A 27,655-nucleotide genomic window follows, 5' to 3' on the forward strand; every position below is an offset into this window, starting at 1 on the left:
ACGAGGAAAAGGCAAAAAAAGCGCAAAGCGAATAAAAAAAAAAAAAAAAAAAAAAAAAATGAAAAGAAAAGAAAAGAAAAAAAAATGACAATTTTTATTTCTAAATGGTAAAAAAAAAAAAAAAAAAATGATGCTCCGTAAAATGAAAAGCTTTTTTTTTTTTTTTTTTTTCCACGAGATTACCAAGTTTGACAATACTATGTTGGTAGGCAGACCCTTTCTTGGTTCGCAAAAGTGTAAATACAATTTTGCCATTTTATGTTGAGCTTATTTTTTTTTTTTTCGTTTTTTGCCGCTATCTTTCCTCTGTTGCACTTTGTTTGGTTGAATTTGTTTCGGTGGATGAACGTTAAGTGAATTTCCTCTTGGCAGATTTGCATTTAGTGAATGTCCTTTGGGTGAATTTCCTTTGTGTGGATTTCCCTTTTGAATTTTCCCCTTTTGCTTTTTTTCCTTTTTTCTTCCCCACCCCTTTTTTTTGCAAGCGTTTTCCCAAACCAGTTAAAAAATTACTCCTCATCCTACCCGCAAGAGCATAATCTAGGAGTGTACATTTTTTTTTGCAAGTGTGCTCCCTTCGTCAGTTGGCCCTTCTCCCCTTTTTGCACATGGCTCACATGGAAGAAGGGGAGAGAAGGGGCCCGACCGCACTGGATTCATTCATCTCACACACTAAGTGATAATTTATTAAATTGAATTGAATTCGTTTGAGCTGAGTCCAATTCAGTTAGTTAACCCGAGGTGACACGCACCGAGTGCGCTGCGCACGTAGCACTTTGGTGACAGTAAGGCGAGAGTCTTCACTCTGCCTCCCTCGCAAGTACACATATAAATGTGTACATACCTATATGTGTAGCCACACGTGCACACGCACATGTGTGAATGTCTGCACACTTGCAGGTGGTAGCCTCCACAACCTGGATCCCCGTTTTATTCGTATCCTCTTATTTCGATTTTTACATTTTGGAGTGATTTCTTTACTTACCGAAGGGTTCCTGAGAAAGGATTTCCATAAGGTGCTTAAGACAAGGTATCAGTTAAGACGACTTAACCCCAAACTTCCTCATCGTAACAGCCGCACGATAAGGCCCACCTGGTTATTTTGATAAAACACGAACCGATTATCCACGGAAATTTCTATTTTTGCGCTTTCCAAAATGCACCACTCTGCAAGACAGATCCGAAGAAATCTTCCACGCAAGGCGAATGTGTCCTACGTATGCACCTGTTCAGGTGGCTTCGTTGGCCTACCTCTGCATGTGCAAGTATTGTAATGCGTAGGGGATTCATCGGCCCGGCAGTGGTTGCGAAGACACATATTATTCGAAAAGGGAAAGACGTGACAACTAAGGAGTTCGTTGACAGAGACCTCCAAAGAGTACATCATTCCAAACGGCGGGCCTTATCCACTGTTCATTGGTGCACTGCTTACTTATCCGCGTAGTCGTTACTCGTTTATTTTTGTGCCTTGTGCTCATCGCCCCGTGCGGTTTATTGCCCCTTTTTTTTTTTTTTTTTTTTTTTTTTTGCGGTGATTAAAATTGCTTGCCCATTTAATTAGGAAGCCTCGTGCTAGTTGTTAGCGCACCCACTGTACACCTGGTGGGGAGACTTCTCCCCAACACATGGGTGAACGGAGCAATCCTTCGAATGGTACGAGGCGATAATTTTCCCCTTAGCATTTTTCTCGAGACAAGGGTAGAGGAAAATAGGCCAAAGAGGAGCATGTGCATAACTTCTTCGGTCAAGCGATCTCTTAACGATTGAAGCAGACGAACTACAAGTTCAGTTCCCTTTTTCGTAAAATTTAAAAATCATGAATAAAAAAACAATGCAACAGAAAAGGCAATCCATGGTGAAGAATAAGGTAACGAATTGTGGGAAAGTGTTATGAGTTTATTTACATATTGGTTGTTCAGTTTTTCCTCCAATTGCAGAGGAGTATGCTTATCAGCGTGTGAGTACGTAACATTTGATTCTTCATTTTCTTATTTATTTATCCCGTCTCTTTTTTTTTTTCTTTTTTTTTTTTTCTGGCAGAGCGAGATATACCCACAGAAGAGCCTGAACCTGGGTCAGAAGTCAAAAAGCAGAGGGAAAAGTATGAATGGAAAAATCAAAGTGGTGGTAAGGAAGAGACCCATCAGTGAGTTAGAAAAAAAAAGGAAAGACCTTGACATTATAACAGTGAAGGATAGCTCCACCATATATATAGACGAGCCAAGATACAAAGTGGACCTGACTAAATACGTGGAGAGACACGAATTTATAGTGGATAAAGTATTCGACGAAACTGTCGACAATTTTACCGTCTATATAAATACAATAAAACCATTAATTGTAGATATATTCGAAAGTAATTGTGTCTGTTCATGTTTTGCCTATGGACAAACGGGTAGTGGGAAAACGTACACGATGTTAGGGTCTCAACCCTATGGACAAAGCGAAACGCCAGGGATTTTCCAATACGCAGCAGAAGATATATTCAGTTTTTTAAATTTGTACGATCATGATAATAGCAGAGGAATTTTCATTTCCTTTTACGAAATTTATTGTGGAAAATTATACGATTTGTTACAGAAAAGAAAAATGGTTGCCGCTTTGGAAAATGGGAAGAAGGAAGTGATTGTGAAGGATTTAAAAATTTTAAGAGTCTATTCTAAGGAAGAGTTAATTTCGAAAATGATTGATGGAGTAATGTTACGGAAGATAGGAGTGAATTCTCAAAATGATGAATCGTCTAGATCACATGCTATCCTGAATATTGACGTAAAAGACATACATAAGAATATTTCTCTGGGGAAAATTGCCTTTATAGATTTGGCAGGAAGTGAAAGGGGTGCAGATACCGTTGCCCAGAATAAACAGACACAAACAGACGGAGCTAATATTAATAGATCCTTGTTAGCTCTGAAGGAATGCATCCGGGCTATGGACTCAGATAAACACCATATTCCATTCAGAGATTCAGAACTGACTAAAGTTTTGAGGGATATATTTGTTGGTAAATCTAAAAGTATCATGATTGCAAATATTTCTCCCACTATCAGTTGCTGTGAGCAGACACTAAATACGTTGAGGTACTCTTCTCGTGTCAAAAATTTTAAGCATAAAATGAATGCTACTGAAGAGGAAGACCCCAATAGTGAGAAAATTAGCATCCTGGAGTCTAGGAGCGGCGAGATGAACACCTCCGGGGCGGAGGGAGCGGCTATGAAATCAAATTCTCTCATTCAGAGCGGAAGGCCGAATATAAAGTCGAACGAGTTGAAGGACCGGCGAGCTGGCAGCGGCATCGTAGGTGGCTTGATTAACTCTTCCCGCAATGGAAAACATCTTGTGAAAAATCAGGATGCCTTATCCATCAATCAGACCAAGTACAGCTCCGTCAACGATATGGATAAGTTAGCGCAAAAAAAGAAGAAGAAAAAAAGCCTCTTAAATTTTAAGAGCAATAATACAAATTATGATAACATATCGGGGAAAGAAAATTTCGTCCAGCAAAATTACGCGTTCTCGGACACATCCGATTTCTCCTCCCTGGACGAAATGAATTGCAATCTTAACAAGAATGACAAGAATATGTTTTTAGCCTGCAGGAAGAATGCGAAACAGGGCGTAGTAAAGAACAGGAGCAGTTGTGATGGCGTGTCGAGCAAAACGAAGAAGGCCGATGTGCAGGTGCATCGACACAGCGTTGGAAGCAAGTTAACAAACTTCTTCAGTGAACGGGAGCGCCTGAAGGAGAGGTCCTTTTTCCGGGGCAACGGCACCACCTCGAGCGGGAATGCGTCAAGCACGAAGCATCATATTGGTGGCGGTAACGGGGTCGTTGGTATTAGTGCACTGCAAAACAATACGGACCAGATTCACATGCGGCACGGCAACGAAAGGGAAAAGAACAGAGATAGCGACAACATATTTTACGATGCCATCTCAAACACATCTGAGAGTGCAAATCGGTTGCTTCAACAAAGCGTGCAAAACACACTTAAGGTGACGGAGAAGAATCAAAGCGGCCAACATGGAAACAGCCCCGCTACAGGTATGACCCAAAGGATGAGTTACGATTACAACCAAACAGACAGGAGTAACTCTTTCGTCGGAATGAAGGAAAGACCAACGAAAGGCACCAGCCTTTTTATCAATTGTGACACAGAAAGTACGATCTGCGTGGGGAAGGAAAACCTAGATCCCATAAAAAACTTTTCCAATATACATCTACACACAAAAGGAACTTCATTTGAAAAATCGTCAAAGGATGTGAACTATCATGCAGCAGAAACTCCATTTGATAATACCAATGGAGAATACTGCAACGTGGCAATGATGGGTGTTCACGAAGATGTGGGTCTACTGAAGAGTGGAAATTTAGTGGGAGAGACCTCCAACGAATTCCTTCCTCCCAGTCAAAATTACGGAGAAAAATACGATAATAATATTTACTGCCAAAATAGTTTTAACCATAATAGCGGGAAGAGCCCAGCCGAAGTGATCGACATTAACAGCGTAACCTCTGAGGAGTGCCATAAAATTGGAGTAGCCGAAACGGGAAATGGTAATAGCCAAAACGTCGAAGAGAATGAATTCTCCCCTGAAGAGCACGCAAAGCAGTTTCAGAAAAATCTGAACAACATGGTAGACAATTGTCTGAACACTCTAAATATAGGCAACCTGTGTGAAGACACACAAAATATACTAAATAATATTTTGTTGTCAAAATACACAGCGGATAAAGAAATGTTAATAAAAAAGTACATCGATGAAGATGTAAAGAACATGAGTTTGGAAAAACTAGATAAGTATGCGCAGTTAATCTATGAAAAGAGAAAAACCATTCTCACTAAACTTCTTTTCTTGTTCAAAAGAAATGTTGATGTACAGACAAACAACGAAACGAGTGACTTAAAGAAAGATCTGGTTATGTGTCATATATGTAGTAACAATCCAGATGATCAATTTCATTTTTATGCCTACAGTAGATTAGAAAAGGATATGATAAATTTAATAACGCTACGACAGTTGTGGTGCGAGAGTGAGAACTTGAGGCAACTACATCAGTACCTCATGGTTGAATATCAGAACAAATCTGCCAATTTAATCACCTTCAATGTTTTCCCAAATAAAAATAGCACCAGCTCATTGAATAAGAAGTACGTGGAGGATGCCAAGGGGCAGTCGGAAGCTGCGAGGTCAGCTGTGGGTCCTCTGCAATAGGGACGCCGCTTCACCACTTAACCACTTCACCGCTTCACCACTTCACCACTTCACCACTTCACCACTTCACCACTTCACCGCTTCACCCCAGGGGAACAACACTGGCCCTTTCCCCCCCACACACACACCTTTGACATGTAAATCGGTGTGGTGGAACTTTTTTTGTTATCAACTTCGTGAAAACATCTCTCGGACGTGTTCTGCGTTCTATGTCCCGTGTTTGTTTTTTGTTTTTTTTTTTTTTTTCTTTTTTTAAATGTAAAGTAACGTTTCCCCGATATATAAAACTAACGCGTCTTCATAACAAAGGGGAAGAACTACCTTTGCTTCTGTCGCGCTGGCGATGCTCTTACAAATTTGGGGATGTTGCAAAGTTTGGAAGGAATGGAAGGTTGGCAATACAAAAAAAAAAAAAAAAAAAAAAAAAAAGGGAATAAGGTTGGTCTATACCAGTCAGTGCCACAAATCGGCGCCAAACCGATGAGACTGTACAAGCCCAGAGCAATTTAGGCGAGCACTATGTCGACGCAGTAGGGGTAGTGTGGCAACTCCTTCGTCATCCGGCGCGGAAGACTCAGTGACGCCACCAAGTCGTATATTTCGTCGTGCAAACTGGAGGTAGTTTCGACGGGAGGTGCAGAAAAGGGAAAAGCACCGATGAAATGGAGGTTTAAGTAATCCTTCTCACTTAATAGGGGGTTCGTTTCCATTGGTGAGTTATTCATACGTTTTTGAGCCAATATTTCGAACATGTTTATGGACGATGGAATGCCATGTGTGCAATCTGACTCAGGAAACGCTCTTTCTCTTCTTCCCTCATTTACATGCATCACTTCCTGAATTTCATCTGCATTTGGAGCTCCGCTTTGTTTATTTAGAGTTGGGGTTACCCTTTGGGGTAGTAGAAAGACATCTCGAAGATCATTCAAGTGGGTGGAAATCTCTCCAAATGGGATCCCCTTCGGATCTTGCCACTTATGTATCTCCCCAACAGAATACTGATGAACATATAGGGTTAGAAGAGCAATGAGATATAACTGTGTCTGATTTTGAACAGTCAAGGTACTCATATCTGCTATATTCACACGCTCAAAGAGGTATGTAAAATTATTCTGCAGAACAAATGAACTGATAAAATTGTAGTAGCATAAGTAGAGAGTGATATTTATGAGTGCGTGGACAGATTGGATCTTTTTGTAATTTCTGAAAATAATTTCGTTAAACTTTTCGTTGGGCAAATCAAGTCTTAATAGCGAGATGGAGACATTGCTCAGTGTCTGTTCACCTATCTGGCAATGATTCCCCTGTTTGTCATTCGCGTGAGATATCAACTGGTTGGTTAGAAGTTCTATTATCTGCACATCTCTCAGTTTCATGGAGGCAAAGGAGTGGATAATATTTCCTACATTAACTACATCCAGTTTGAAGTATTTCCTTCTGATGATGTGTGTAATCTTATCAAAAATGTCGTACCGTAGCATCTTCAAATTTTGGATAGCCCCCAGTGTGTTGGCGGCCACTTGGGAGAAGAATATCCCCTCGTTGGATGCTTCGCTAGTTTTTTGTGGCATTTCATCATGGAACCTTTTGACCATTCTACCGACATACACATTGACCAAATCGCAGAGCAAAAAACTCTCCAAATATGCGCACATGAATAAACGATTTATATCTACCCCCCCCTCGTGGTAGTCGAACAATCTGCTACCATGTACAGTGCACTTGTGTATGTTATCCAAATAACTTCCAGAACAATTCACATTTTTTTTCTCAAAAATTAGTTTATTGGAAAAATTGTACAGAAGGATTCGGTTAAATTTCTTGCTGTATTCTTTAACTTGAAACATTTCAATAAAGTGGTTAAGCAGTTTGTAGGTCGAGTTCAGACAATTAACGATGTATTTGATGTTATGTTGGATATTTTGTACATGGTACACAGTTTTATAATGGTTATCTGTTTCGATGTTCTTTTGGTGGATGAGTCTATTCAGGAAGTCTCCTTCCCCACGTGATACGGTATTTTGGTGGAATGTTTGTTCTGAGGGTGGTTCCTCTATATTATCCACTTTACTTTTTCTCCTCTCCAACTGTAGAAGCTTAATGAAGGCAAAATAGGTAGGTTTTGAATTTGAATGTGCCTCTTCGAGGGGACCACTCTTACCGTTTGGTGCGTTGTCGCATCTGATCTGTGCATCTACTTCAGATGTAACGATTCGCGAGTGAGATTTCTCCACGGATAAGTGGGTTCTTCCGGAAGGTTGTTTGAACTCACCCATTTGATGGTCACCCTGAAGGCAGAGAAGATTCTTCCCTTCACTGACAAACAATTTGGAGATAACCCATAGGGCATTTTCAAACAAGATAAGTAATACCCGCATGACTTTGTCGTATTCATCCCTGCAGTACTTATACGATGTGAAACACTTTGTAAAGGAACTCAAAAGGGAGGCATACAAATGCAGGTTGCTATCACTGAGGGAGGTAGTCAACGGACTGAGTCTTCCCTTCTGTGAGTTACCATTCTTCGGATGGAATGATCCCATTTTGTCTATATAATCCAGTAGAACAGAGCTGAGTACCTTATTATGTATGCAGAGCTTGTTAAAAGTGGAAAACACCAAGGTATAGTCTAGCAAAGAAAACGATTGGTAATTTCGCTGCAAAATCTGCAGCACGTGAAGAGCCCCCAGTTTCCCATAAAGGAAATTTCTAATATGTATCCGCTTGTCTTTGTATCTGGTTCCTCCTTCAAGTTGATTCAGATAAGAAAAATAATTTGTCAAGGAGTGAAAAAATATGACAAGTGATTTGTGGTTATACTTTATTTTGCGCCTGTACAAATTCCCTAATTCTTCATTCCCCTCTTGGTATGTCAAAAGGGGAAGGAAAAAGAGCTCCATTTTTCGTATCAGCATAAATAAAAATAAATGATTGTAATAATTCAACTTTATGTGCATGTGAAAGATGAAGACTGTATCTACCAAGTTCATTTTGGGTAACAGTTTATCTGCTAACCTGTCCAGAAAAAATAAAAACTCGTTAGCATGTTTCTCCATTTGGTCAAAAAAAGACTCAACGAAGGAGTATAGTTGGAGTAGCATCGATTTGTCCATCAATTGATTCACAAACGTGTTGAGGTAATTAATCTGCGTATTTATTTGATCATCTAGATCGTCCAAATAAACATGCTTTAGGAGTTTATTTTTGATATTACTGTGTACAACAATTTCGTACTTCCCTCTTTGGAATAAATACCTTATTTCTTTTAGGCAGAAGTTCATCGCACCTTGTGGGGGTTCAACCCGATTGGTATATTCGCCTGGGCGGAAATTGCCATCGTAGGAATTTCTCTGTACATGATCCCCTTGGGAAATTTTCGTACCAGACGGGGAAAGGTACCCATCGGGAGAAGCACCAAGGTACGTGTCATCCATCACTTGGTCATCGAGTGAAACTTTATTTCTCCCCCTCCTGGGTAACACATAATTGAAGTAGAGAAATTTTAGCAACCTATTCTGTGTAGAATCATATGAGAGTATTTTCTTTATCAAGAGGAGGTAGTTCAGTTTGCCTAATACCTGTGTGGGAATTCCATTGCTCGGATTCGTTTTACAAATAAAATGGTTGCAGCATGGTTGGCTAAACGTTAGAAATAGAAACAAATATTTGATGTTGGCATCTTTTACGTTCTTATATTTGCTTACCCTCGTCCTCAGGAGCAATTCTTTATCTTCACTAATTTTAAAGCTTTCGTCAAATAATAAATCGGCTGTGTATGTTTCTGCGCTATGGCACTTCCATATTTCGAACGCGTTCTTCCTTTTGTAGTCTCCCACCTGGTCTGTTGTTGTGAAGCTCCTTCCGAGGCCCTTCCTGTTGACTCCCCCTCCGCATCCCCTCCGTAAGACTAGGTTGCACGTTCTTTGCATGACACGACCTGCATCACTGCAACGACGGGCACCACAGTGACTAGCGGAACATGAGGAATGGCACGTTCCAATTTTGTCCCTCCTTTTCCTTTTCTACCTCGTGTAGCGACTATTTACATATGTGTATAGTACCCAACCCGCCATAGAGAATAATCTCCATTCACAACAAATGTATATTTTCCTCGTAGGAAAAATAACATGGCGAGTTATTTGGCATAGAGGCAATTCTTTTCACCACTCCTTCTTTCCGATTGTTCTTCACCGCGTGCACTGACCATAGTGCAACGGAGAAGCGAGAAAATTGCTAATCCAGTCGTCACAATGAGGGAAAAAAAGAATCCAACTCTTTTTGTGGCTACACGCACAATGGGCGTGCACATGAAAAAAAAAAAAAAAAAAAAAAAAAAATTTTAAATGAGAAAGGTTTAACATAGTTCTTGTCCTCGTTGCGAAATGGAGAAGCGACCAAATTTCCTACACAGTGACTAGCCTATTAGTTCCCTTCACGTTGTGCCAATTTTTAACTTCACACGGAATAAGTTTAAGGATGCAAAATGAGTAACGAAAGTGGGAAGAAGTTGCAGCCCTTCGAGTTAGTGCTCCAGAAAGGTATATATAGTCCATATGGTTGAGTGAAAGTAAAGACAAAAATGCCAACCGTTTGAGGAATTCCCAGGAGGAGAAGAGAGTTACTTTCTATGTGTATTCTACCTCCTGAGGTTAATACATGTTGAGGGTGTATTACGGGTTGGGAAGGAAGCAGGGACATTTATGCGGCAAAAAGGGGAGGAAAACAAGCCATTTGGGAATTCTCCATTGGACCCTGTGGTGAACTTTTAAATGTGTGAAGACTCCTCATCATAGGATTCCTCAGTGCTCAATACCTCGAGCTGAAAATGTGTCCACCACATAAGTACATCGTGATGACGACTACAACATAAGCTCTTCTGTAACTTTGCCAACCTGCGAACATTTCACGCCCCCATTTCCGCCCCCTCTGTTCAGAAATCCTGGACCTGGACCCCATTGATGGAGTTCAACTGCAGCAAATTCATGATCACACTTTGAAGGAAATTGGCATATCGGTGACCCCCAAGGAGAGTTACTTTAGGGGGAAGACGGTCAGCTTTGTCATCATGTTTAAGGACACGTACCCCATCGCGCCACCAAAAATAAAATGCCAGAGCAAGGTTATTTTGCCCCAATGGGGGTGCACATGAAAAAAAAAAAAAAAAAAAAAAAAAAAAAAAATATATACACATAGATACATGCGTATATACATATATACACATTTACATCCAGGTACAATATCCTTTGTGATTTTATCTTTCCCCTCCCCCCCCATTTGTGTGCAGATATTTCATCCCAACATTGACGAACGAGGGAACGTCTGCTTGAATGTCCTAAAGCTCGAATGGAACCCTATCATAAATTTGCAGATGCTGATCCTGGGATTGCTTCTCCTTCTAAATGTACAGTTACACCACGTGGTGAATCCCAGTGTCTCTGTGTATGGGCGGATAGACAACAGCCTTGCCCCCATAACAGAGAAGCATCTATAATTTTAAAGCGTCTCTCTATTTCATTTAGTGGTGAACCTATGTTAATACGCTTGCACTGCGTATATGGGGGAAATCATGCGCTCGATTTCGCTTTTTGTGTCGCCCTTGCAGGAACCCTCGACGGAGGACCCCTTCAATCAGGCAGCCGCGGAGATGTTCGTAAAAGATAAAAAAAAATTCCAAGAAATAAACGATTCGTTATTTTGAAAATGATGGCCCCCTCGTGTTGTCCCCCCTGGGTACACGTTGGGGGCGAATAGGACTTGGCCTCATTTTCCTTTCCGTCTGTGTGTATTGGCTCGTTTGGCACATTTGTGCATATCATTTTAGAGGCACAGGGGGGGGTGCGCTCCCTTATTGGTGATTCCCCTTGTACACGCCCAGCGATGAAGCCATCCTCACCTTTTACAATTGTATGTTACGAAGGAGGGGAGATAATTTCCCCGTTACGCGTGGCAATTAATGTTTTCTAAACTGGTGGAGAGGACCCCCCACCATTGCCAACGGAACTTTTTTTTTTTTTTTTTTTTTTTTTTTTTTTAAATAAAAAGGTAATGTTGTGGGAGGAAGTGGGCCCTATTTTTCACCTCCATTTGTCGATTTGTGGTTGGCAAGAGAAGCTCCCCTGGCCCCAGGCCAACGTTGTATGGAAGGTTACTCATGTAGGCTCTCCATGGGGCGAGGCACTCATGTGAGGTGAGACCGTTGGCGCGGTGAGTGAGCATATAAGCACGCCGCGGTATTGAAATTTTTTCCTCCTTTTTTTTTTTTCTCTACTTTTTTTAAGTTTCTCTGCAAAAAAAGGGCTCCATCTCGATGTGCATAATTTGTTGGCTCTTCCCAGGTAGCACTATGCGTATGGGACTAGAGCCCCCACGGAGGGAGGGACAAAAAAAAAAAAAGTTATGCAAAATTGCCAGGGAGCGGCCCCCCTGGCGTAGGCATGAAAGGAGGAAATAACTTCGCAGAAAGTTGTTACGCGGTGCAAAGTAGCCTTTACAGAGTTTTTCTTTTATAGGCAAAGGTAACTTGTTCAACCACATTGGAGTTTTTCCATTTTGGGTTTCCCCCCCACCACCCCCCACACACCTGCTCTGTGGGCGTTCCCACGATGAATCGTATTTTGCGCCGGGGGTGGAAACCCACTTTTGCCGAGCGAAACACACTGTGGGTAGTATCGCAGCGAACCTTTTACGCCTCCAAATGGGTAAGGCGCTTACAACTACTGAATGAAAAGTACAATTATAGAATAAATGCAGAAGACGAAGCAGAGTATGAGGAAAAAAAAGAAGATGATCAAGTAGAGAAAATATACCCACTGTGGAACAGCAGAAGGACAGGATTGTTGGCATATAAAGTGGGCTGTATGAGCATATGGGATGTATGGGGAGTGAAGCACGCAGTTACAGTTGCCAAAGTAAATAACTGCTATGTCCTAAATCAGAAGAATATTACAAAGAATGGATACGAAGCCTTGGAAGTAGGCATAGGAAATATGAATGTCATTAAGCAAAGTAAAAATAATATTGGAAATTATATAAAAAGGAAGTTAGGATTTATACACAAAATAAAAGAATTCAAATGTACGCATGATTGCTTTTTGCCTGTACAACACAAATTTTCTGTAAGGCATTTTTCCCCGGGGCAAAATTTGTTTATTAGCTCTACTGTAAAAAATAAGGGTTTCTGTGGTGCCATGAAGAAGTGGAACTTTAGTGGTAAGAACGCTTCACATGGCACGGAAAGTAAAGCGCATAGAAGCTTAGGTAGTGTGTCCATGGGAAAAACCGTTAACATTGTCTTTAGGCACAAAAAAATGAATACTCACATAGGGGAGAAAAACCTCGTTAAATGTAGCAACAACAAGCTATTCCGAATTAACAGCTTACAAAATTTGTTGTTCATAAAGGGATCCATTGGTGGGTATAAAAATAAAATTATTAAAATTTCCGACGCCAAGGGAAGGGCCTTTAATAAATTTAAGGACAAAATTTACCTATACTATCCCACCTTTATATATAAGAAGAACAGGAAGTACAAGAATGTTATTGATATGCCTCACAGTTTGGAGGACCCCTTTCTGTACAACGAGATTCCTCTTTATGAGCCTACCAACAAGTAGACCTCAGTGGGGGCATATGCATACACACACATGTGTGTGTACGTGTGTGTTAGGAGGGGGGGGGGGGTTGGGGGGGATACAGCCTCCTTTGTTAATTCCTCCCCTGCATCTTTGACATGGTATATTATGTCCACCCCTTCGTTCATGCGTTTCTTTTTTTTTTTTTTTTTGTCCGCACACTTCTCCCAATTGGAAGAAGAGAAAAATATATATATGCATATGCCTGCAAAATTGCAACTCCCCATGTAATGTGCTTACGGAAGGGATTTCTTATCGCCATGGTTTTGTCCCACTTGAACCAGTTTGTGGAGCGCCCACGCGTTCCTCCACCTTTTCTCGCCAACTTTTTCGTCCATTTTTTTTATTCACTCCTATCATCCCTTTTTTTTTTTTTTTTTTTTTTTTTTTTTGAACCTCTTCGAATTTTACTACGCCGTGCAACCGGCTACTCTTTTCCTCCATTTTTATGCCAATTTATGTACACATAAAAAAGGTGATGCATCATGCGGGGAAATGTCCCCATTTCGTATCCCTGCGTAGAAATGAACAACGGAAATTTTGCACATGCACATTCGGGGGAGAGTATCAACTTGGAATGTTCCTCCCTAGGGGCGGTTTAATTTTACAAAATTTGCTTTATTCCTGATTGGGCGTATAATGGCGTGCTTCTTCTAAATCGAGTTACATTGAAATTTTCTACCTGAAACGACAAATGCCAAGGGGTATTTGCGCACGCCTTTTTTGGGGGCACTTTTTTCTTTTTTTCTTTTTTTTTTTTTTTTCCTTTTTTTTTTTTTTTTCCTTTTTTTTTTTTTTTTCCTTTTTTTTTTTTGTTTGCTTGCCTTTCGCTAAGCCACCAAAGGGATCCTCCCCTACCGGTTACTGCATCAAAAAATGTCGTTTAGAAAGGTCGTACCCCGGATTAAAATTACCGTCCCCACGTGTATTCTTCTTATGGACGTGCGAACCTGCAAAAACAGGCAAACATGCAAAACTGCGGTTCCTCCTTTTCCGGATGACTTAGAATAACGTAACTTTTGATGAAATCGAATTGCAACACTCGCCTCTTACGAACTGAAGAAAACCTCACCCAGTTACATTCACAGCAAAACCCCCAGATTTTTTTTTTTTTTTTTTTTTTTTTTTTTTTTCTGTTACCGTCACTTTGCACGAGGCATACACGCGTGTTGTAAACTTGTACAAATAATTTAAGCTCTTTTTGCATACATTCTTTTTAAGGGCCATGAAAGAAGGAAAACAGAAAGTTGTAGGCATCCATGGTGATCCCCAAAGTATGTGCATGCGAGGTCTTGCATTTTAATTCATAATGTCGGAATGACGGAATGACGGAATGACGGAATGACGGAATGACGGAATGACAGAATTAAGAGATTAGGAAAAAAAAACGATAGAGAGGAACATCATGGTGTTGTAGGAAAGATGGACGGGCTTTTCATTCAATGCTTGTGGGAGAAGTACCCTTCAAGTTATCCTCCCTAGAGGATCCACACACACACTCAGCTGTGCGTCAATACATTTGACGCACCATCATCACCCCCTTACCTGCACCCCTGTTCCTTCTCTTTCCTTTAGCAGATAACAAACGACCTCGGGATAAAAAAAGAAATTCATCGGACAACAAAGTAAATGATTCTACCAACCGCAGTGTTATATTTTTGCATTAATCAACACTTATGTGTAGCCCTGTTCATGTGAATGTACTAACTTCTAAAGCGCATATTGGAGGATTTCATCCCATGGAGCCTCCCCCCTCCCCTCCATCGTAGGACGAGTATAATGAGTTACTAAAATATAAACAGAGCTTTTACATAATCAGGAAAACTGTCAACCTTATAAAAAATGTAAGCAACGTTTCCCGGGGGTGGATGCGGAATTGTTGGCGTGATACTCCTCGGCTGATCCGTTCACCTGTTGATTTGTTCACCTGTTGATCCGTTCATCTGTTCATCTGTTGATCTGTTCATCTGTTGATCTGTTCACCTGTTGATTTGTTCACCTGTTGATCCGTTCACCTCTTCACCTGCTCACCTGCTCACCTGCGCAGCACTACAGCAACAAAATCAACAAGGCGGACACCCTGCGCGAGAGGGAGCGGAAGCATCTGTCCCACCTGAAGAGAGAAAACGTTATTCTAGAAGATAAGGTAAGTTGAAGCCAAGAGGAAGAATCCTCAATGAAGCCAAGCAAAGTTAAAATGCAACTTTATAATGTTCTCTTCCCACTAACATTTCCTTCCTCCCTACAGTGCACCTTTTACGCTGAACATGTAGAGGAGCTAAAGAAGATATACACAGGTGAGCACAGGAGAAGGGGGGATGTCAACATAAGGCGTGAAAATAGAACGTGAAAATAGAACGTGAAAAAATGGGGTCTATTCAAAATGTGACCAAGTGGTTATTTTTTCTCTTTACCCTTTTAAATTTCAGAGCAAATAAAACTTAAGAATAACAAAATAGAAAGTTTGCAGGATGAGTTAGATAAAATGGTAAGCGTCGGCGTACCAGTGTGCAGGGAGGACCACACACGAATATGCACAAACGTGTATATATATATATATATATATATATATATATATATATGTATATATATATATATATATATATATATATATATATATATATATATATATATAGCCGGTATTCACGAATCTATGTGTACCCTTCTTTGTAGAGGAAAGTCACGGAGGTTGGAGACGAGTCCAACAACACGAGTAAGTTGCCATGCGATTGCAATGTAACTGCTATGTGAGAGCTTCGCCAAGTAACTCATCATCACGAAGTTGATCACCGTGTAGTTGTTCACCGTGTAGTTGTTCACCGTGTAGTTGTTCACCACTTTGCAACTTCCTCTCCCCTTCCGCAGGAATACTTAAATTGCGAGAGGACCAAATAGAGAGACTGTCACAGCAACTGGACTCCATCAATGGCTTGTACTACAAGGTTATCTTTCTCAGGGGGGATAGTTCTTTCCATGCATATATTCCCGTGTGTAGTACCCCGAGATATGTTTTCTCCCCTCATGTGTTCCCTAATATACTTCATCAAACCCCTCTTGCCCTATCCCGCGCGCAGCAAGTGGACAGTAACAAAAAACTAATGAAGGAGATAGAAGAACTGAACAAAAGCGTAAGAGCATCTCACGAGCGCAGTGACATGAATCGAACTGTGCACTTCTGTGAAATGTCGCTAGAAGGAGATATCATCCTGTAGTGAAAAAAATTAGCACTCATGAAAATTGCCCTTTTTTAAAAAAAACTGTTCGCAGATTCTGTACCTTAATAATAAAATACAAGAAGAAAAAAACAATCGTGACAATGTGAGGAGGAGACTCAAAGTAAGTGATCTGCGTGAATTTTGTTATCCGTTTCTTTTGTGTACATAGGAAGGATATCTGCTCACCTTTGTATATAGTGTGTGCCAATGCGGACGAGTTCACGCGAAGAGAACCAAGCCACATGTCAGTACAACTGATGTAATGTTCTTTTTTACGTCTGTTCACTACATGCACATGTTTTTCACTCCACAGTATTACAAACGATACACGAAAAATAAGAAGCGATTCAAACTGAACTTCGACATGATGGTTGATGAAGAAGATAGTGGAAGAACAAATGAAGAGGAAGACATTTGCGTGTCTGTCTTATGTCACTTAAAAACCGAATTGGACATGATAGATGAAGAGAATAAAAAGAAAGAAGAGAAGAGAGGAGTTAACCATGGGGACAACAATTGGAATAGAAATAGCAACAAGTATATGGATAAAGACAGAATAAAAATTCAGAGCAATAATTTCTTTCAAAAAATTTTCCAATCCAATTATACAAAAAAAAAAAAAAAAAAAAAAAAAAAATACACTTTGTTTGATACAATTTACAAAAAACAATTTTTCTCCTTTTACGAAAAAGCCTTTACGGAAAATAGCGATGTCAAATTTGAAAATAAAAAAGTGCTTTCCTCCCCGGTGAAGAATTTAAAAAAAAAAAACGACGGGAATATTGTTTTCCACAAGGACATGAAGGAGAACATTCAAAACAGAGAAGCAAAAAGAGACATGAGCAGGAAGGATAACAACGGCAGTAGCAACGGTCACGGTGGCTTCATTAAGCATAATGGGATGGACCCGAAAAAGGGAAATAATTGGAACCCCCTAACATTAAACGACATTTATTTTTACAGCAACTTCGATGATAACTTTGATAATAAGTGTGATTACTTCGATCAGGACACCCCCAGTTCGGGACGACCCTCGGTGGGCGAGGCGAAAGAAAGTGCGCACTGCCTTGATGGAGAAGTGAAGGAAAGCAAACGCATTGATGAGGGCACTGAACGAACTTCCCTAAAGACAGCTGATGGTACCCCCCATGGGTGTACCCCCCAAAAGACAAACTCTACCGTGGAACATTTCCCCGCGGGCGTGTAAATTCATCAGAAAAATTACAGAGAGAGATTTTTTTAAAAAAGGATAATTTAGAAAATTTCTCTACACATATATTTGTTATGATCCCTCCCTTCCCCTTTGATATACTTCACTCCTGATTTTATATGTGAAGTGATGAAGGAGGAAATTTCCAAAGTTAGCATGTTGCAAAATCCACTTGATTTTTTTTACGGGAAAATTCAAAAATGCGAGAAGAAGTGTAAGAAAAGAAAAGAAAAAGAATAGATGGTGCATGCATTTGTAGGTGTGTGTATCTCCGTGGAGAAAATCCATGTGAACGTATTTTCTGCAGGGTGTGTCATGTTGATCAGTTTGGCAAATCCACTATCGATTAGGTGTGCATGGGGGGGTAACTCCTCACATCAATGGTGATGACCAGAGATAACCCTTTGCCCCCCTCCACCTGCCCCCTTTCACGACAGAGACATTTTAAACTTTCTATATTCGTAATTTAAAAAGGAGAGCATTTTGTTTTTGTAATTTATTAAATCCCTGAGGTGTACATACTCCGACTCGTTGAGCAGATATATTTTTTTATCATTTATTTGAAAATTTCTAATGTTGTAGGAATCCAAATTTTTTTCAAGAAGCTTTTTGTTATAGAAGAGCTCATTATCGATGAGGTCGGATGTGTTTATTTCGATTGGTTCTTTGGGGTATTCTTTTTTTTGAAATATGTTTTTAATTATGTTGATAATTTTTTGGAAGAACAAATTCGTGGTTCTTTTTTTTTCCAAGTATGAAATATGTGTGTGATTGAAGTTATTCGGTGTTTTTTTGTCTGTGTAATTTTGATAGGCATCTCCAATTTGGACAGGTGCGCCATCGCATGTTTGATGACCAGTGCTGTAACCATTATTATCCCCTTTGCTGTTTTTCCACTCGTCTTTTTTGGCTATCTCCGTTGAGTAAGGCTTTACCTCTGTGCTTGGGCGTCCATTTTTCTTCCAACTTACCTTGCTCCTGCTCTTGTTTTTTCTGCCCCCATTAACAGGGGATATTTCCACTGTCACGTAGTCATTTATTTTTTGTATTTCTTGATTGATCCTGGATTCGAGTGCTTTGAAGGGTACATGAGAAGCCTCATCTCCATCATTAAAATGAACTCCCTCATTTTTGTTATCCCTCTCCGTAATATATTCATACAATTTTTTGAAGTCCTCATTTTCTATCAAGTTGGCTAATTCATTCATTGAAAGTTTGTTCTGGGACACACGTATATTGTTGCGCGGGCTTTGTTCGTTCTTTTTATTTTGTTTTGGGGTCATGCCACCGGTTGGCAATTCACTAGGGTTGGCAGGGTTCTCCTTGTCGACAAAATTAACCGTTTTTTCTACCACTTGTCCGTCCACCCCTCCTTTGATGCTGGCGAATTTCACGCCTTGATTGATCTCGGTCGTGATGTGGACAATATCTGAAGGATCCTCTGGTTGGATATCCTTAATGGAAAAGTACTTCTTCTGGTTCGGTGCACCATACACATCGGTGCATAAATTATTGCCATCGTTTGTGAATGCAACTTGGGCAGGGCCGGCCTTGTTATGCCCTCCCTTGGAACTCTGCGCAAGGTCTTCCTTGTGGGCGGTTCCCTCGAGCATGCTGTGTATGCACCTGAAGTTGGCATTATGATGGTTGCCATAATTATTAAAGAGCTCCGTTTGAATTTTGTTGAAAAAGTAGTTACTGTTAAGGTCTTTTAAAGTCCCACTATGTTGAAACATGGTAGCGGAGTGGATGAAATTATATATGGTGTTATTTTTTTCAATTATTTGTCTATCTAGATTTTCCTTCAAATCGAAGTTGGTAAATACGGTACTTTTGTCTGTAGTGAAGTCGCTAATAAATTTAGTATAATTATTATTTACGTACTCGAATATGTTTTGTATGTTCTGTACACTCAAGATGTTTCTGGCAAAGTATTCAGGTTGGTATAGCTCCACTTGCTCTTGTTGCTGTTCTACTTCCTCCTCTTTTTCTACGTGGTTTCCTCTCCACCGAAGCCATTTTTTCCCTCCTTTATGATCTCCTTTCCTATCCGAAATGGATTGTTTATCCTTTCCATTTGCCTTTCCCTTTCCATGGTTGGAGGGATCATGTGTGGGATGACTTATTTCCTTGTAAAGTGAATTATTCCCTTCACTTTGTTCTACTTGTTTTTTTCCATCCGGGTAATAACCCTTGGCATCTACCTTGCTAAGGTGATTTAACTCGTTCAGAAGAAAAATGTTGTTGTTTTCCTTCACGCTATTTACAATATTAAGCATCTCGTCAAACATTTGCCCATCTTCCTTTAGGTTGCTCCTCAAATTAGCTAAGTTGAATTTTAGAATGTTGCAGATGTCGTTTTTCATTTTTATTAAGATATCTCCGATTAGTGCGTCTTCTTCTTCTTCGAGGGGAGATCCACCTTTGAGCATGCTTAGGTCCTGTGCGTCAGGTGCAATTTTTCCCTCCGTTCCATTCGTTGCATTCGTTCCATTTGTTCCATTCGTTGCATCCGTTATGGCTGCCTGCCCAAGGTATTTATACCCAATTATTTTCTGCAGGTGGTTGTGCTTTTTTCCCACACGTTGTAGTTCCTCTACGTTGTTACTTTGCACCTTCTCCTGTTGAGTCTTCAAGTACTTTTCCTTTTCCTCCTCCGTCAGAAGTTTCAATTCATCAAATGTCTTCAGTATGCACTGATTAACATCGTTGGTGTCTGTACCCTCTTTACACAGTTGCTCTCTTATTATATCAATTTTATTTTTGTACGATTCGATGAAAAAGTCCAAATACTTGACTTTACCAGTACTTTTGAACCCACAAATGTAGCTAAAAATGCAGAGACTAAAGGAGAAGAAAATAATATCCTTGGTAATATGGTTTTTGTTGAAGTTCAGAAAAATATCAGGCGCTTTTTCTTTAACACTATTTTCATTTTCCTTCTTTTTATTTTGATAGTTTTCTTTGTCATCCTTTGTGTCCATTTTTTCTTCTCGCACGACTGGCTTGGCTTTCACCATTTTAGCCCTCTGTGCGAATTTTATGGTGGAGGCGGTTTCATTTAGATAGTGCAGTTTTGATGATAAAGTACAGATAAGTATACTTTTGCAGTTATTACCCAGACTATCCGATAGTACCCTTGTCAGTTTTGAATCTCTGTAGGGGATATGCATACTGGGGGTGCTGCCGCCATGAACCTTTGCCTTTTTAGTTGGATTGAATACGCTCTGTTTGTGAGGATCTGTGTGGTGTTGGTTCTCCGCAGATTCTTCTGCATCTGGTTTATCATTGTTAGGGGCTTGAGAGGAGGATTCTCCAAGGTGAGACACATGATCGGGCGGTTTCTCTTTCCCAGTCTTGTCCATTTTCTCCTTTATTTGCATGACTGCCAAGGCGTTTATAACTTTGCTAAGGACAGTTAAGCTTTTGTTAATCATGGTGGTTTCTATTTTGACTGAACCCGTGGCCTTTGTCTGTTTAAGTCTTTCACTTCCAGCCAAGTCAACAAGACACAACTTGCCACACCTCACCGTGTTAGTAGCGTGAATATATCTATTTATTTTTATAATGAATATAAGGTGTGATCTGGAGGAAGCTTTGTTCATATGTGTGAAGGCAATTTTTCTGTTGTTAACTCCTTCTTCCAAATAATGAAGGGCACTAATAACATTTTCTATTTCCACTTCTTTCAAATTTTTAATGACGAATTCGTTTTTATTCGAATCTATCATATGAACTGAGAGGTTACTTTCACCACTGATTAGGTCATAGATTATTTCGTTGTATATTTCAAGAATGGACATGGTGACTACAAATTCCTTTCTCCCATTCGGCGGTTCCTTCTCACTTTTGTGGTAGTTAATATAATTAAAAATGTAGTTGATACAGTGAGGAATGAGTCCCACAAAGTTTGGTTCATTCGATATACAGTTTGTTAATTCTTCGTATGTGATAGCAATGTCATTATCCACTGTAGAACCCATTTTGTTATTTTGGTTCTCCTTACAAAGATGAAACAACTTATTTAAGTATTCGAAATTTCCTAACATGGTGTACGTTTTCCCACTGTTCGTTTGTCCATAGGCCATTATGCTACAATTAATTCCTTGAAAAATATTTTTTATATTTTGTTTAATATAATCGTTGAAAATCATTTGGTTGCTATTTTCAATATCATAAACCCGATCATACGTGTACTCTAAATTGAGTCCACTGTTTTGGTTTCCCATTGGACATGTATCTATGACTAGCTTATTTTGGGCTACTTTTTTGATAACATCGACATCGTTGCTTTTTGTTTTCCATCCGTCTTCCTTCTCATTTACATTGTTCTTTATTCTGCAAACGACGCTTATGTACTCCTCCACGTTTTTCTCCACCTCTGCATCTTCAAAGTAGGCATTTTTGTCTCTTTCAATTTCCTCGTTTTTCTTTTTTTTCTCCTCGATGTTGTTTTCGATGTACCACTCGTGGATATCCTTATGATCATCCTTTTGACCATCTCTATGACCATCCCTCTCTTTGGAAACCTTGCCCCCCTTGTTAGCGTTCCTTTCCTTGGGGGCCGATGTCGCGCTACTGTGGTGCGCATCCTTGTTTATGCGGAACACCATGATACTTGGATTAGCATAGATATGCCAGAGCAAAAAAATGAAGTCACAGCTTGTTAATAGCCTAGCCTATTGGTAGATTAGATGCACCCCGTTTCCCTTTTCCGAAGAGTTCTCCACGCTGTGACACGAAGCTGAAATGTGTGTCTTTGTTGGGAGCCTTCAGGGGCAACTTTATGGGCATCCTGGGGAGTTCCTTTCTACGCATAGACATTCGCATATAAGGACACCTGCGAATTAAATAATTTGGACCTACATAGAGGGAAAACAACGCGAGGGACAGGGGGAAGTAAAAAAAATAAATAAATATGAGGGGAAAAAAAAATATAAAAAAAAATAAAAAAATAATAAAATAAGTAAAGAATGTTGAATCTACAGTGAGGACTACAATAAGACACACTTCGCCACCTCACACTTTTCAGCGCATTTTTCGAAATAAATATATTTTTTTTTTTTTTTTTTCTGATAATGAGAACTCCTTGCGCAGGGGGTCATAATGTACCTACGCCTACTTCGAATGTCTTCCCGCACATTTGCAAAGGGGCAACTTCCTTCTCAGCGTTAGCATGAGGTGTACGGGTGGAAAAGGAAAGAAAAAAAAAAAAGAAAAAAAAGTGGGAACTCCCCATAGGAAGAAATATGGATCCTCCCCTTTGAAGTTTCTATCGACGTGTGTACCAGTACAGAAGTGTACATGTGTCTGTAGAGATGAGCGCCTCGAGACGAATTAAGTACATGGCCCGACATGCACAAATCTCTCCCTCCGGTAGGGACATTTCACGCAGTGCCCAAACTATTTCTACGAGGTCATTATATTTGCTAGCCCTTTTTTTGCGGACAAGACGATATTTATGAGATAAGCATTTTACGAAGTTAAGGTGAACAAGTTAAAGCAACAGTTCAGAGGGACTGCATAAAAAAAATAGAAAAATAGGAAAATAGAAAAAATAGAAAAAAATCTCTGTCTAATGATTCGACCATACGATGGTTATGACTCTAATTCACCCCTCCATGAAAGGTACCATACAGGAGGGGGAGCGAAAGAAATACCTAATGATATGTTTCTAATCGAGCGAGGGGGGCCCTTTTTGGATTGTGAAAAAGCGGAAAACTACACACCAATCCATCGCAACAGTGTAAAATATTTCCCCTTAAAGAAAAGAATATCCTTTTGAAGAAACGCCCCTCAGGTGATGTAAAACTATTTGTGTATAAAAAGGGGCACATGGGGGTGGTGGAAGGGTTTATTATACTCCTGGTGGGGAACTCCATGAGGGGTGTTTTCCACTAGGGTAGCACTTCCTCAAACGTACATACGATGGAGGTGAGTGTATATCAATCCTTTGGCCACGTCGCGGGGAATACTTTCCCCCCCTTTTTAACTCCTCAAAGTGTTTATTTTCCCAAGGAGATGAAGCTCTACATGCTTTTGTAAATTTGATGGAGAAATCTTCGCAATCGGTTAACATGGGAATGTGGCAGAGCAGGGTACAGGTGCAATGGGCAAATTCGGCAATCCATGGCTGCGTCCATCAGAATGGTCAATCCAATGCTCACACTCTCCGTAAGAATTAGGCAAGGGATCCTATTATTTCACTCCCGTCGGATGCACATTTTCCCTTCGACTGTTCCATCCATACGAAGTCCAATGATAACAGAAACATGTGAAATTAAAATGAACAAAAAAAAAAAAAAAAAAAAAAAAAGTTCATCCAGGAATGCTTATATATGCATACTTAATAAACCTTCACCTAGGTGTTATGTTGCTCTTCATATAGCTTTAACGTTTGGCGCAGAACCGATGGGATGATAATCGCTGAGGGCATGTCATGTACGGGAAAATACAGTCCACGAAAGAATGCGCTAAGTGAAATTCTCACGTACTCGTATTTTTAGGAATACGCAAGGGTGATAGGATTATTTATTCATTTTTAATTATTTTTATATCTATTTATTTATTTATTTTTTTTTTTTTTTTGCAATATGGTCATTCGTTATGTGTCCCTCCTGCACAAAAAAAAAAAAAAAAAAAAAAAAAAATTAAAACAGTCAAGTGTTGAAATGTTGAAATGTTGAAAAGCTGAGGAATGGAAAGAAATAGCACCGAACAAGTGAGGGGCGCAGCATTTACTTTATTGAACGAATATGAAAAAACTGGAAGATATCCTTCTTTCTCTAAATCATCCACCAGGAGAGACCCAACATGTATGTACATATACATACACCTACATATTAATTATATACGTTTATGCAAAATCACCCTTTTTTTTTTTTTTTTACACAAAAAGTGAAGGGAATTCTTTACATTTGCCTAACCTCATTTGATAATCACCACTGTCGAATGTACCAATGGAGAAAAAATCACACAGCAGTGCTCAGAATAGCCCACGCCCGTGAATACTAACAAGGTCCCAGAATTATTAAGCAGTGCTAAGCGTTTTTGTGAAAAAAATCAATCCCGAAAAAGGGCGAACGTAAGAATACCTTTATGTATGTACCGAAGGGTGAATGCATGTATATCTCCACCTTCCACATAGGAACGCCACGCTAGACGGTGAGGTAACAGATCTTTCTGTTGCTTATATATGGCTGTAGTCCTCTTAAACTTGTGACGATTGGCCTCCCACCCCCCTTCACAAAAGAAGAGGAAAAAAAAAAAAAAAAATAATACAAGTGGGAAATTCCCCACGTGAAAAATATTTTTCTTTTTTTTTCCAATCTGGATTACCTTCCATATAAATGCGCCTTCTTTTGGAGGTAGTTCCTAAACTCGCCTCCGTTTGCAGAATCCAAATAGGCACTCTTTTTTCCGTTTACATTTTTCTGTCCATTCGAAGAAGGGGGTGCACATGCGTAAGAGCATCTGCGGATTTATATGTACATATATACTCGTGAATAAATTTATGTTGCGTCTTCGGCGTGCTTCCATTCCTTCACCGTGCCGCTTTTCCTTCGATGCGTCGGGAAATAACCTCTTCCCCTCACGTATACGAATAACCTGTACAGAAGCAAATTTTATCCCTTTGGTGATTACCCCTCCCCGGGGGTTCCTCTAATGACGCTTTAAAAAAAAAAAAAAAAAAAAAACGGCGCGGTGTTTCGCATGTCTACTGTTGTGTTTGTGTCCGTTCACTTCGTTTTTCTCGTGTCGCCAACTGATTGGACAATTGATTGGGCCATTTTAATTCGCCCATTTGAATGGCCAATTTCATTTTACTCGCGAAGTTTAATTTAATCCAGTTAAGTGCTATTTTTATTTTATTTTTTTGTTCAACAATCAGTTGTATAATTCTTCTCCGAGGCGTTTTTTTTTTTTTTTTTTTTTTTTTTTTTTTTTTTTTTTTCTTCAAGTGTTAGTTGTGCCCAATTTAATCCACCGCAAAAATCTGGGATTCCATTTTCAACCGTTACACGGGTTCCCATTAATATTGCGCGATCATCAGGAGGGGTATTGGAGTCACATTGTTGTACCAGTTGGATAGCATTGGGCATGTAATGTTGCGAAAATTCCCCCCTTCTGTCTGCAACTGTGTAACCCCGAAGTGCAAGGCGCAACTTGGAATGAGTTGTTGTGGAAATCTTCCTCTATGGAACAGTTGTACACGTGGATTTGTGTTGTGTGTGAATTGATGGTGTCTGTGCATACGCATATGTGCGTCTGATAGGGCACTCAGAAGTACACCCCAAAAGGCGTAACTTCATCGCACCCTCCAGGATTCTCCCCCTTTGTGAATCATCCAACCATAAGAAATTTTTTCATCTTCTATTTTCTCTTTTTTCCTATGTCGCCATAAAGGTGAGAGGCGAAAGAAGGGGAAGTGTCCCTGATATTAAAGTGTTAGTAGCGTGGTCACATACCCTTTGTTTATCGTGCATATTTGTTTTTCCACCTATCGTGTAATGAAGAAACGATCCTTTATAATGCGCTCATATTTTTCCCCTTTCTGCAGATGTTATTATTTAAAAAGGTTAATTCAAAGGTGTTAAGCATAAACAATTATTTGCAGAAGTAAGATTTGCACACATGTCTTTTCTTGTAACCACCCCCTTTCTGTACAATAATGCCCTGTGTAGAGAAAAAAAAAAAAAAATTTGTAAACAGTGGAATACTCTCCAATAAAGAAGCATCTCTCCATAGCATATTATGTTACCCTGAACCTCTCCCCAATTTCCTTTTTTTTAGATATTTAGAGTCTAATCAGTTTGAAAAAAACCTTAAAGAAGCACTAAACAACAAAAACTATGGTGTGTCGAATAGCCTTCTATACGATCTTTCCATCTCAACATACGATGCCAATTATTATAAAAGGGTCCTCAGTGAGGTTTTCAAGGCAATCCAGGAGAAGCCTTCAAAATGGAGGAGAATATACAAAGTTAGTTCAAGGGTGTAGCAGTATTCCTCCCCCCCCCTTCGAAAAGGAAATTTCCTTTTCCCCCCTTTTTTTTGATGTGTCATTTTGGGAAGGATTATTCGGTTTGGGGATACGTATACCTGTTTTTCTTCACAATTTTTATTTTTTATTTTATTTTATTTTTTTTCTCCTTTTTTGGTAACCGTGCCCCTCGCAGGGATTAAGACTGTGCGAGTACGTAATGAAGAACGGGTGTGAGTATTTCATCAGTGACGTGAAGGACAAAGAGGAACTCATCAAGAAGCTTACGCACTTTACCTATTTAGAAGATCTAAAGGACAAGGGAGTATGTATAAGAGAAATTTCAAACAATATTTTAACCTTGCTAAGGGACAACAAACATTTGAAGAATGAAAGAATAGAAGCTGCGAAATATGCAAACATCTGCACAAATATAGAATCTAAGCCAATTGAGAAAAAGGGATTTTTTTCAAGTCGGAAAAAGAAAACAAAAAATAAAGGAAAAAAAATTCTGGAGAGTAACAAAAGAAATTATATGGATACCAGAAATACAAGAAATGCACAAGAAAAAAGTATCTTCGATCAGATAGAGGAAGAGAGAAATATGCTAAGCAAATATGCAGGAAATAATTACGACATGAATGATAACGTGCACAGGACTGATGATTTAAGAAGAGGTAGTGGACATAAATCTGCTAGTGCATCCTCATCAGATTCAGACTCCTCCGAAAATAGTAGTGATAGCAGTGGAAGCAGTAGCGGTAGCGGAAGTAGTAGTGGAGGGCGTGATAGTGATGGGAGTAAAAGTCGGAGCAGTGGGTACACATCAGCGCATAAATCAAGCAGAAGGAAATCGGGCAGAGGAAAAAAGCACAGAAATGCATCTTCACAGTCTTCAAAATATTCTCGCTCATCTTCTGCATCTCATGATGGTTCTAGATCTTCATATATTTCTCGTTCCAAGTCAGCTCGTTCGTCGTCGCGCGTGTCATCACCAAGTTCCTCCCACAACTCCTCCGCCTCATCCTCTGCGTCGAGGTCGTCGTCGCGATCGTCTCGCTATTCCTCCGCGTCAAGTCAATCTAGTTATTCTTCGAAGAAGAAATCTCACGCGCGAGATAAGAATCGGAAGAGCAGGGGTTCAAGAAGGAACAAGTCGGGGCGCTCCAGATGAGCATTCCACCGGGAGATACAACTACCAGGAGGTTAGCACACCAGGTAGAAATATCCAAATGGACAGAACGCAAAAAGGATTACTTACATGATAGCATAAATTGAAGAGCTTTGGCAGGATGAGTAGGGGGCGCCCCCCTGAAAATGATCAAACTCCCTCCAAAAATTATAACCCTTCGAAAATTATAACCCCTTCGCAAATTTGAACGAAGGGAGCACAGTCAAA

The 27,655-nt window shown here is 39.9% G+C and overlaps 7 protein-coding genes across 7 annotated transcripts; 5 read left to right on the plus strand and 2 right to left on the minus strand.

The window, feature by feature from the left end:
• Nucleotides 1–1,816: 1,816 nt before the first annotated feature.
• Nucleotides 1,817–5,217, plus strand: PKNH_1464800 (kinesin-13, putative; the record flags this gene model as incomplete). Its single annotated transcript, XM_039113704.1, has 2 exons — nucleotides 1,817–1,867; nucleotides 2,041–5,217. 2 exons carry the CDS (start codon nucleotides 1,817–1,819, stop codon nucleotides 5,215–5,217), a joined length of 3,228 nt encoding a protein of 1,075 aa, XP_038970071.1.
• Nucleotides 5,218–5,723: 506 nt separating this feature from the next.
• Nucleotides 5,724–9,146, minus strand: PKNH_1464900 (conserved Plasmodium protein, unknown function; the record flags this gene model as incomplete). The annotated part of the gene is made up of 1 exon (XM_002262489.1): nucleotides 5,724–9,146. One exon carries the CDS (start codon nucleotides 9,144–9,146, stop codon nucleotides 5,724–5,726), a length of 3,423 nt encoding a protein of 1,140 aa, XP_002262525.1.
• Nucleotides 9,147–9,700: 554 nt separating this feature from the next.
• PKNH_1465000 (NEDD8-conjugating enzyme UBC12, putative) lies at nucleotides 9,701–10,915 on the plus strand (the record flags this gene model as incomplete). The annotated part of the gene is made up of 4 exons (XM_039113705.1): nucleotides 9,701–9,755; nucleotides 10,152–10,336; nucleotides 10,502–10,618; nucleotides 10,820–10,915. 4 exons carry the CDS (start codon nucleotides 9,701–9,703, stop codon nucleotides 10,913–10,915), a joined length of 453 nt encoding a protein of 150 aa, XP_038970072.1.
• Nucleotides 10,916–11,819: 904 nt separating this feature from the next.
• On the plus strand, nucleotides 11,820–12,830 carry PKNH_1465100 (50S ribosomal protein L3, mitochondrial, putative; the record flags this gene model as incomplete). The annotated part of the gene is made up of 1 exon (XM_002262491.1): nucleotides 11,820–12,830. One exon carries the CDS (start codon nucleotides 11,820–11,822, stop codon nucleotides 12,828–12,830), a length of 1,011 nt encoding a protein of 336 aa, XP_002262527.1.
• Nucleotides 12,831–14,073: 1,243 nt separating this feature from the next.
• PKNH_1465200 (conserved Plasmodium protein, unknown function) lies at nucleotides 14,074–17,270 on the plus strand (the record flags this gene model as incomplete). The annotated part of the gene is made up of 11 exons (XM_039113706.1): nucleotides 14,074–14,122; nucleotides 14,427–14,473; nucleotides 14,618–14,692; nucleotides 14,896–14,994; nucleotides 15,097–15,145; nucleotides 15,278–15,336; nucleotides 15,522–15,561; nucleotides 15,714–15,790; nucleotides 15,923–15,976; nucleotides 16,116–16,184; nucleotides 16,377–17,270. 11 exons carry the CDS (start codon nucleotides 14,074–14,076, stop codon nucleotides 17,268–17,270), a joined length of 1,512 nt encoding a protein of 503 aa, XP_038970073.1.
• Nucleotides 17,271–17,701: 431 nt separating this feature from the next.
• PKNH_1465300 (kinesin, putative) lies at nucleotides 17,702–21,886 on the minus strand (the record flags this gene model as incomplete). The annotated part of the gene is made up of 1 exon (XM_002262493.1): nucleotides 17,702–21,886. One exon carries the CDS (start codon nucleotides 21,884–21,886, stop codon nucleotides 17,702–17,704), a length of 4,185 nt encoding a protein of 1,394 aa, XP_002262529.1.
• A 3,947-nt stretch (nucleotides 21,887–25,833) lies between these two features.
• Nucleotides 25,834–27,430, plus strand: PKNH_1465400 (epsin-like protein, putative; the record flags this gene model as incomplete). The annotated part of the gene is made up of 3 exons (XM_039113707.1): nucleotides 25,834–25,892; nucleotides 26,067–26,256; nucleotides 26,453–27,430. 3 exons carry the CDS (start codon nucleotides 25,834–25,836, stop codon nucleotides 27,428–27,430), a joined length of 1,227 nt encoding a protein of 408 aa, XP_038970074.1.
• Nucleotides 27,431–27,655: the final 225 nt, after the last annotated feature.

Source organism: Plasmodium knowlesi, assembly GCF_000006355.2.
Source record: "Plasmodium knowlesi strain H genome assembly, chromosome: 14".
Classification (NCBI taxonomy): Eukaryota; Apicomplexa; class Aconoidasida; order Haemosporida; family Plasmodiidae; genus Plasmodium; species Plasmodium knowlesi.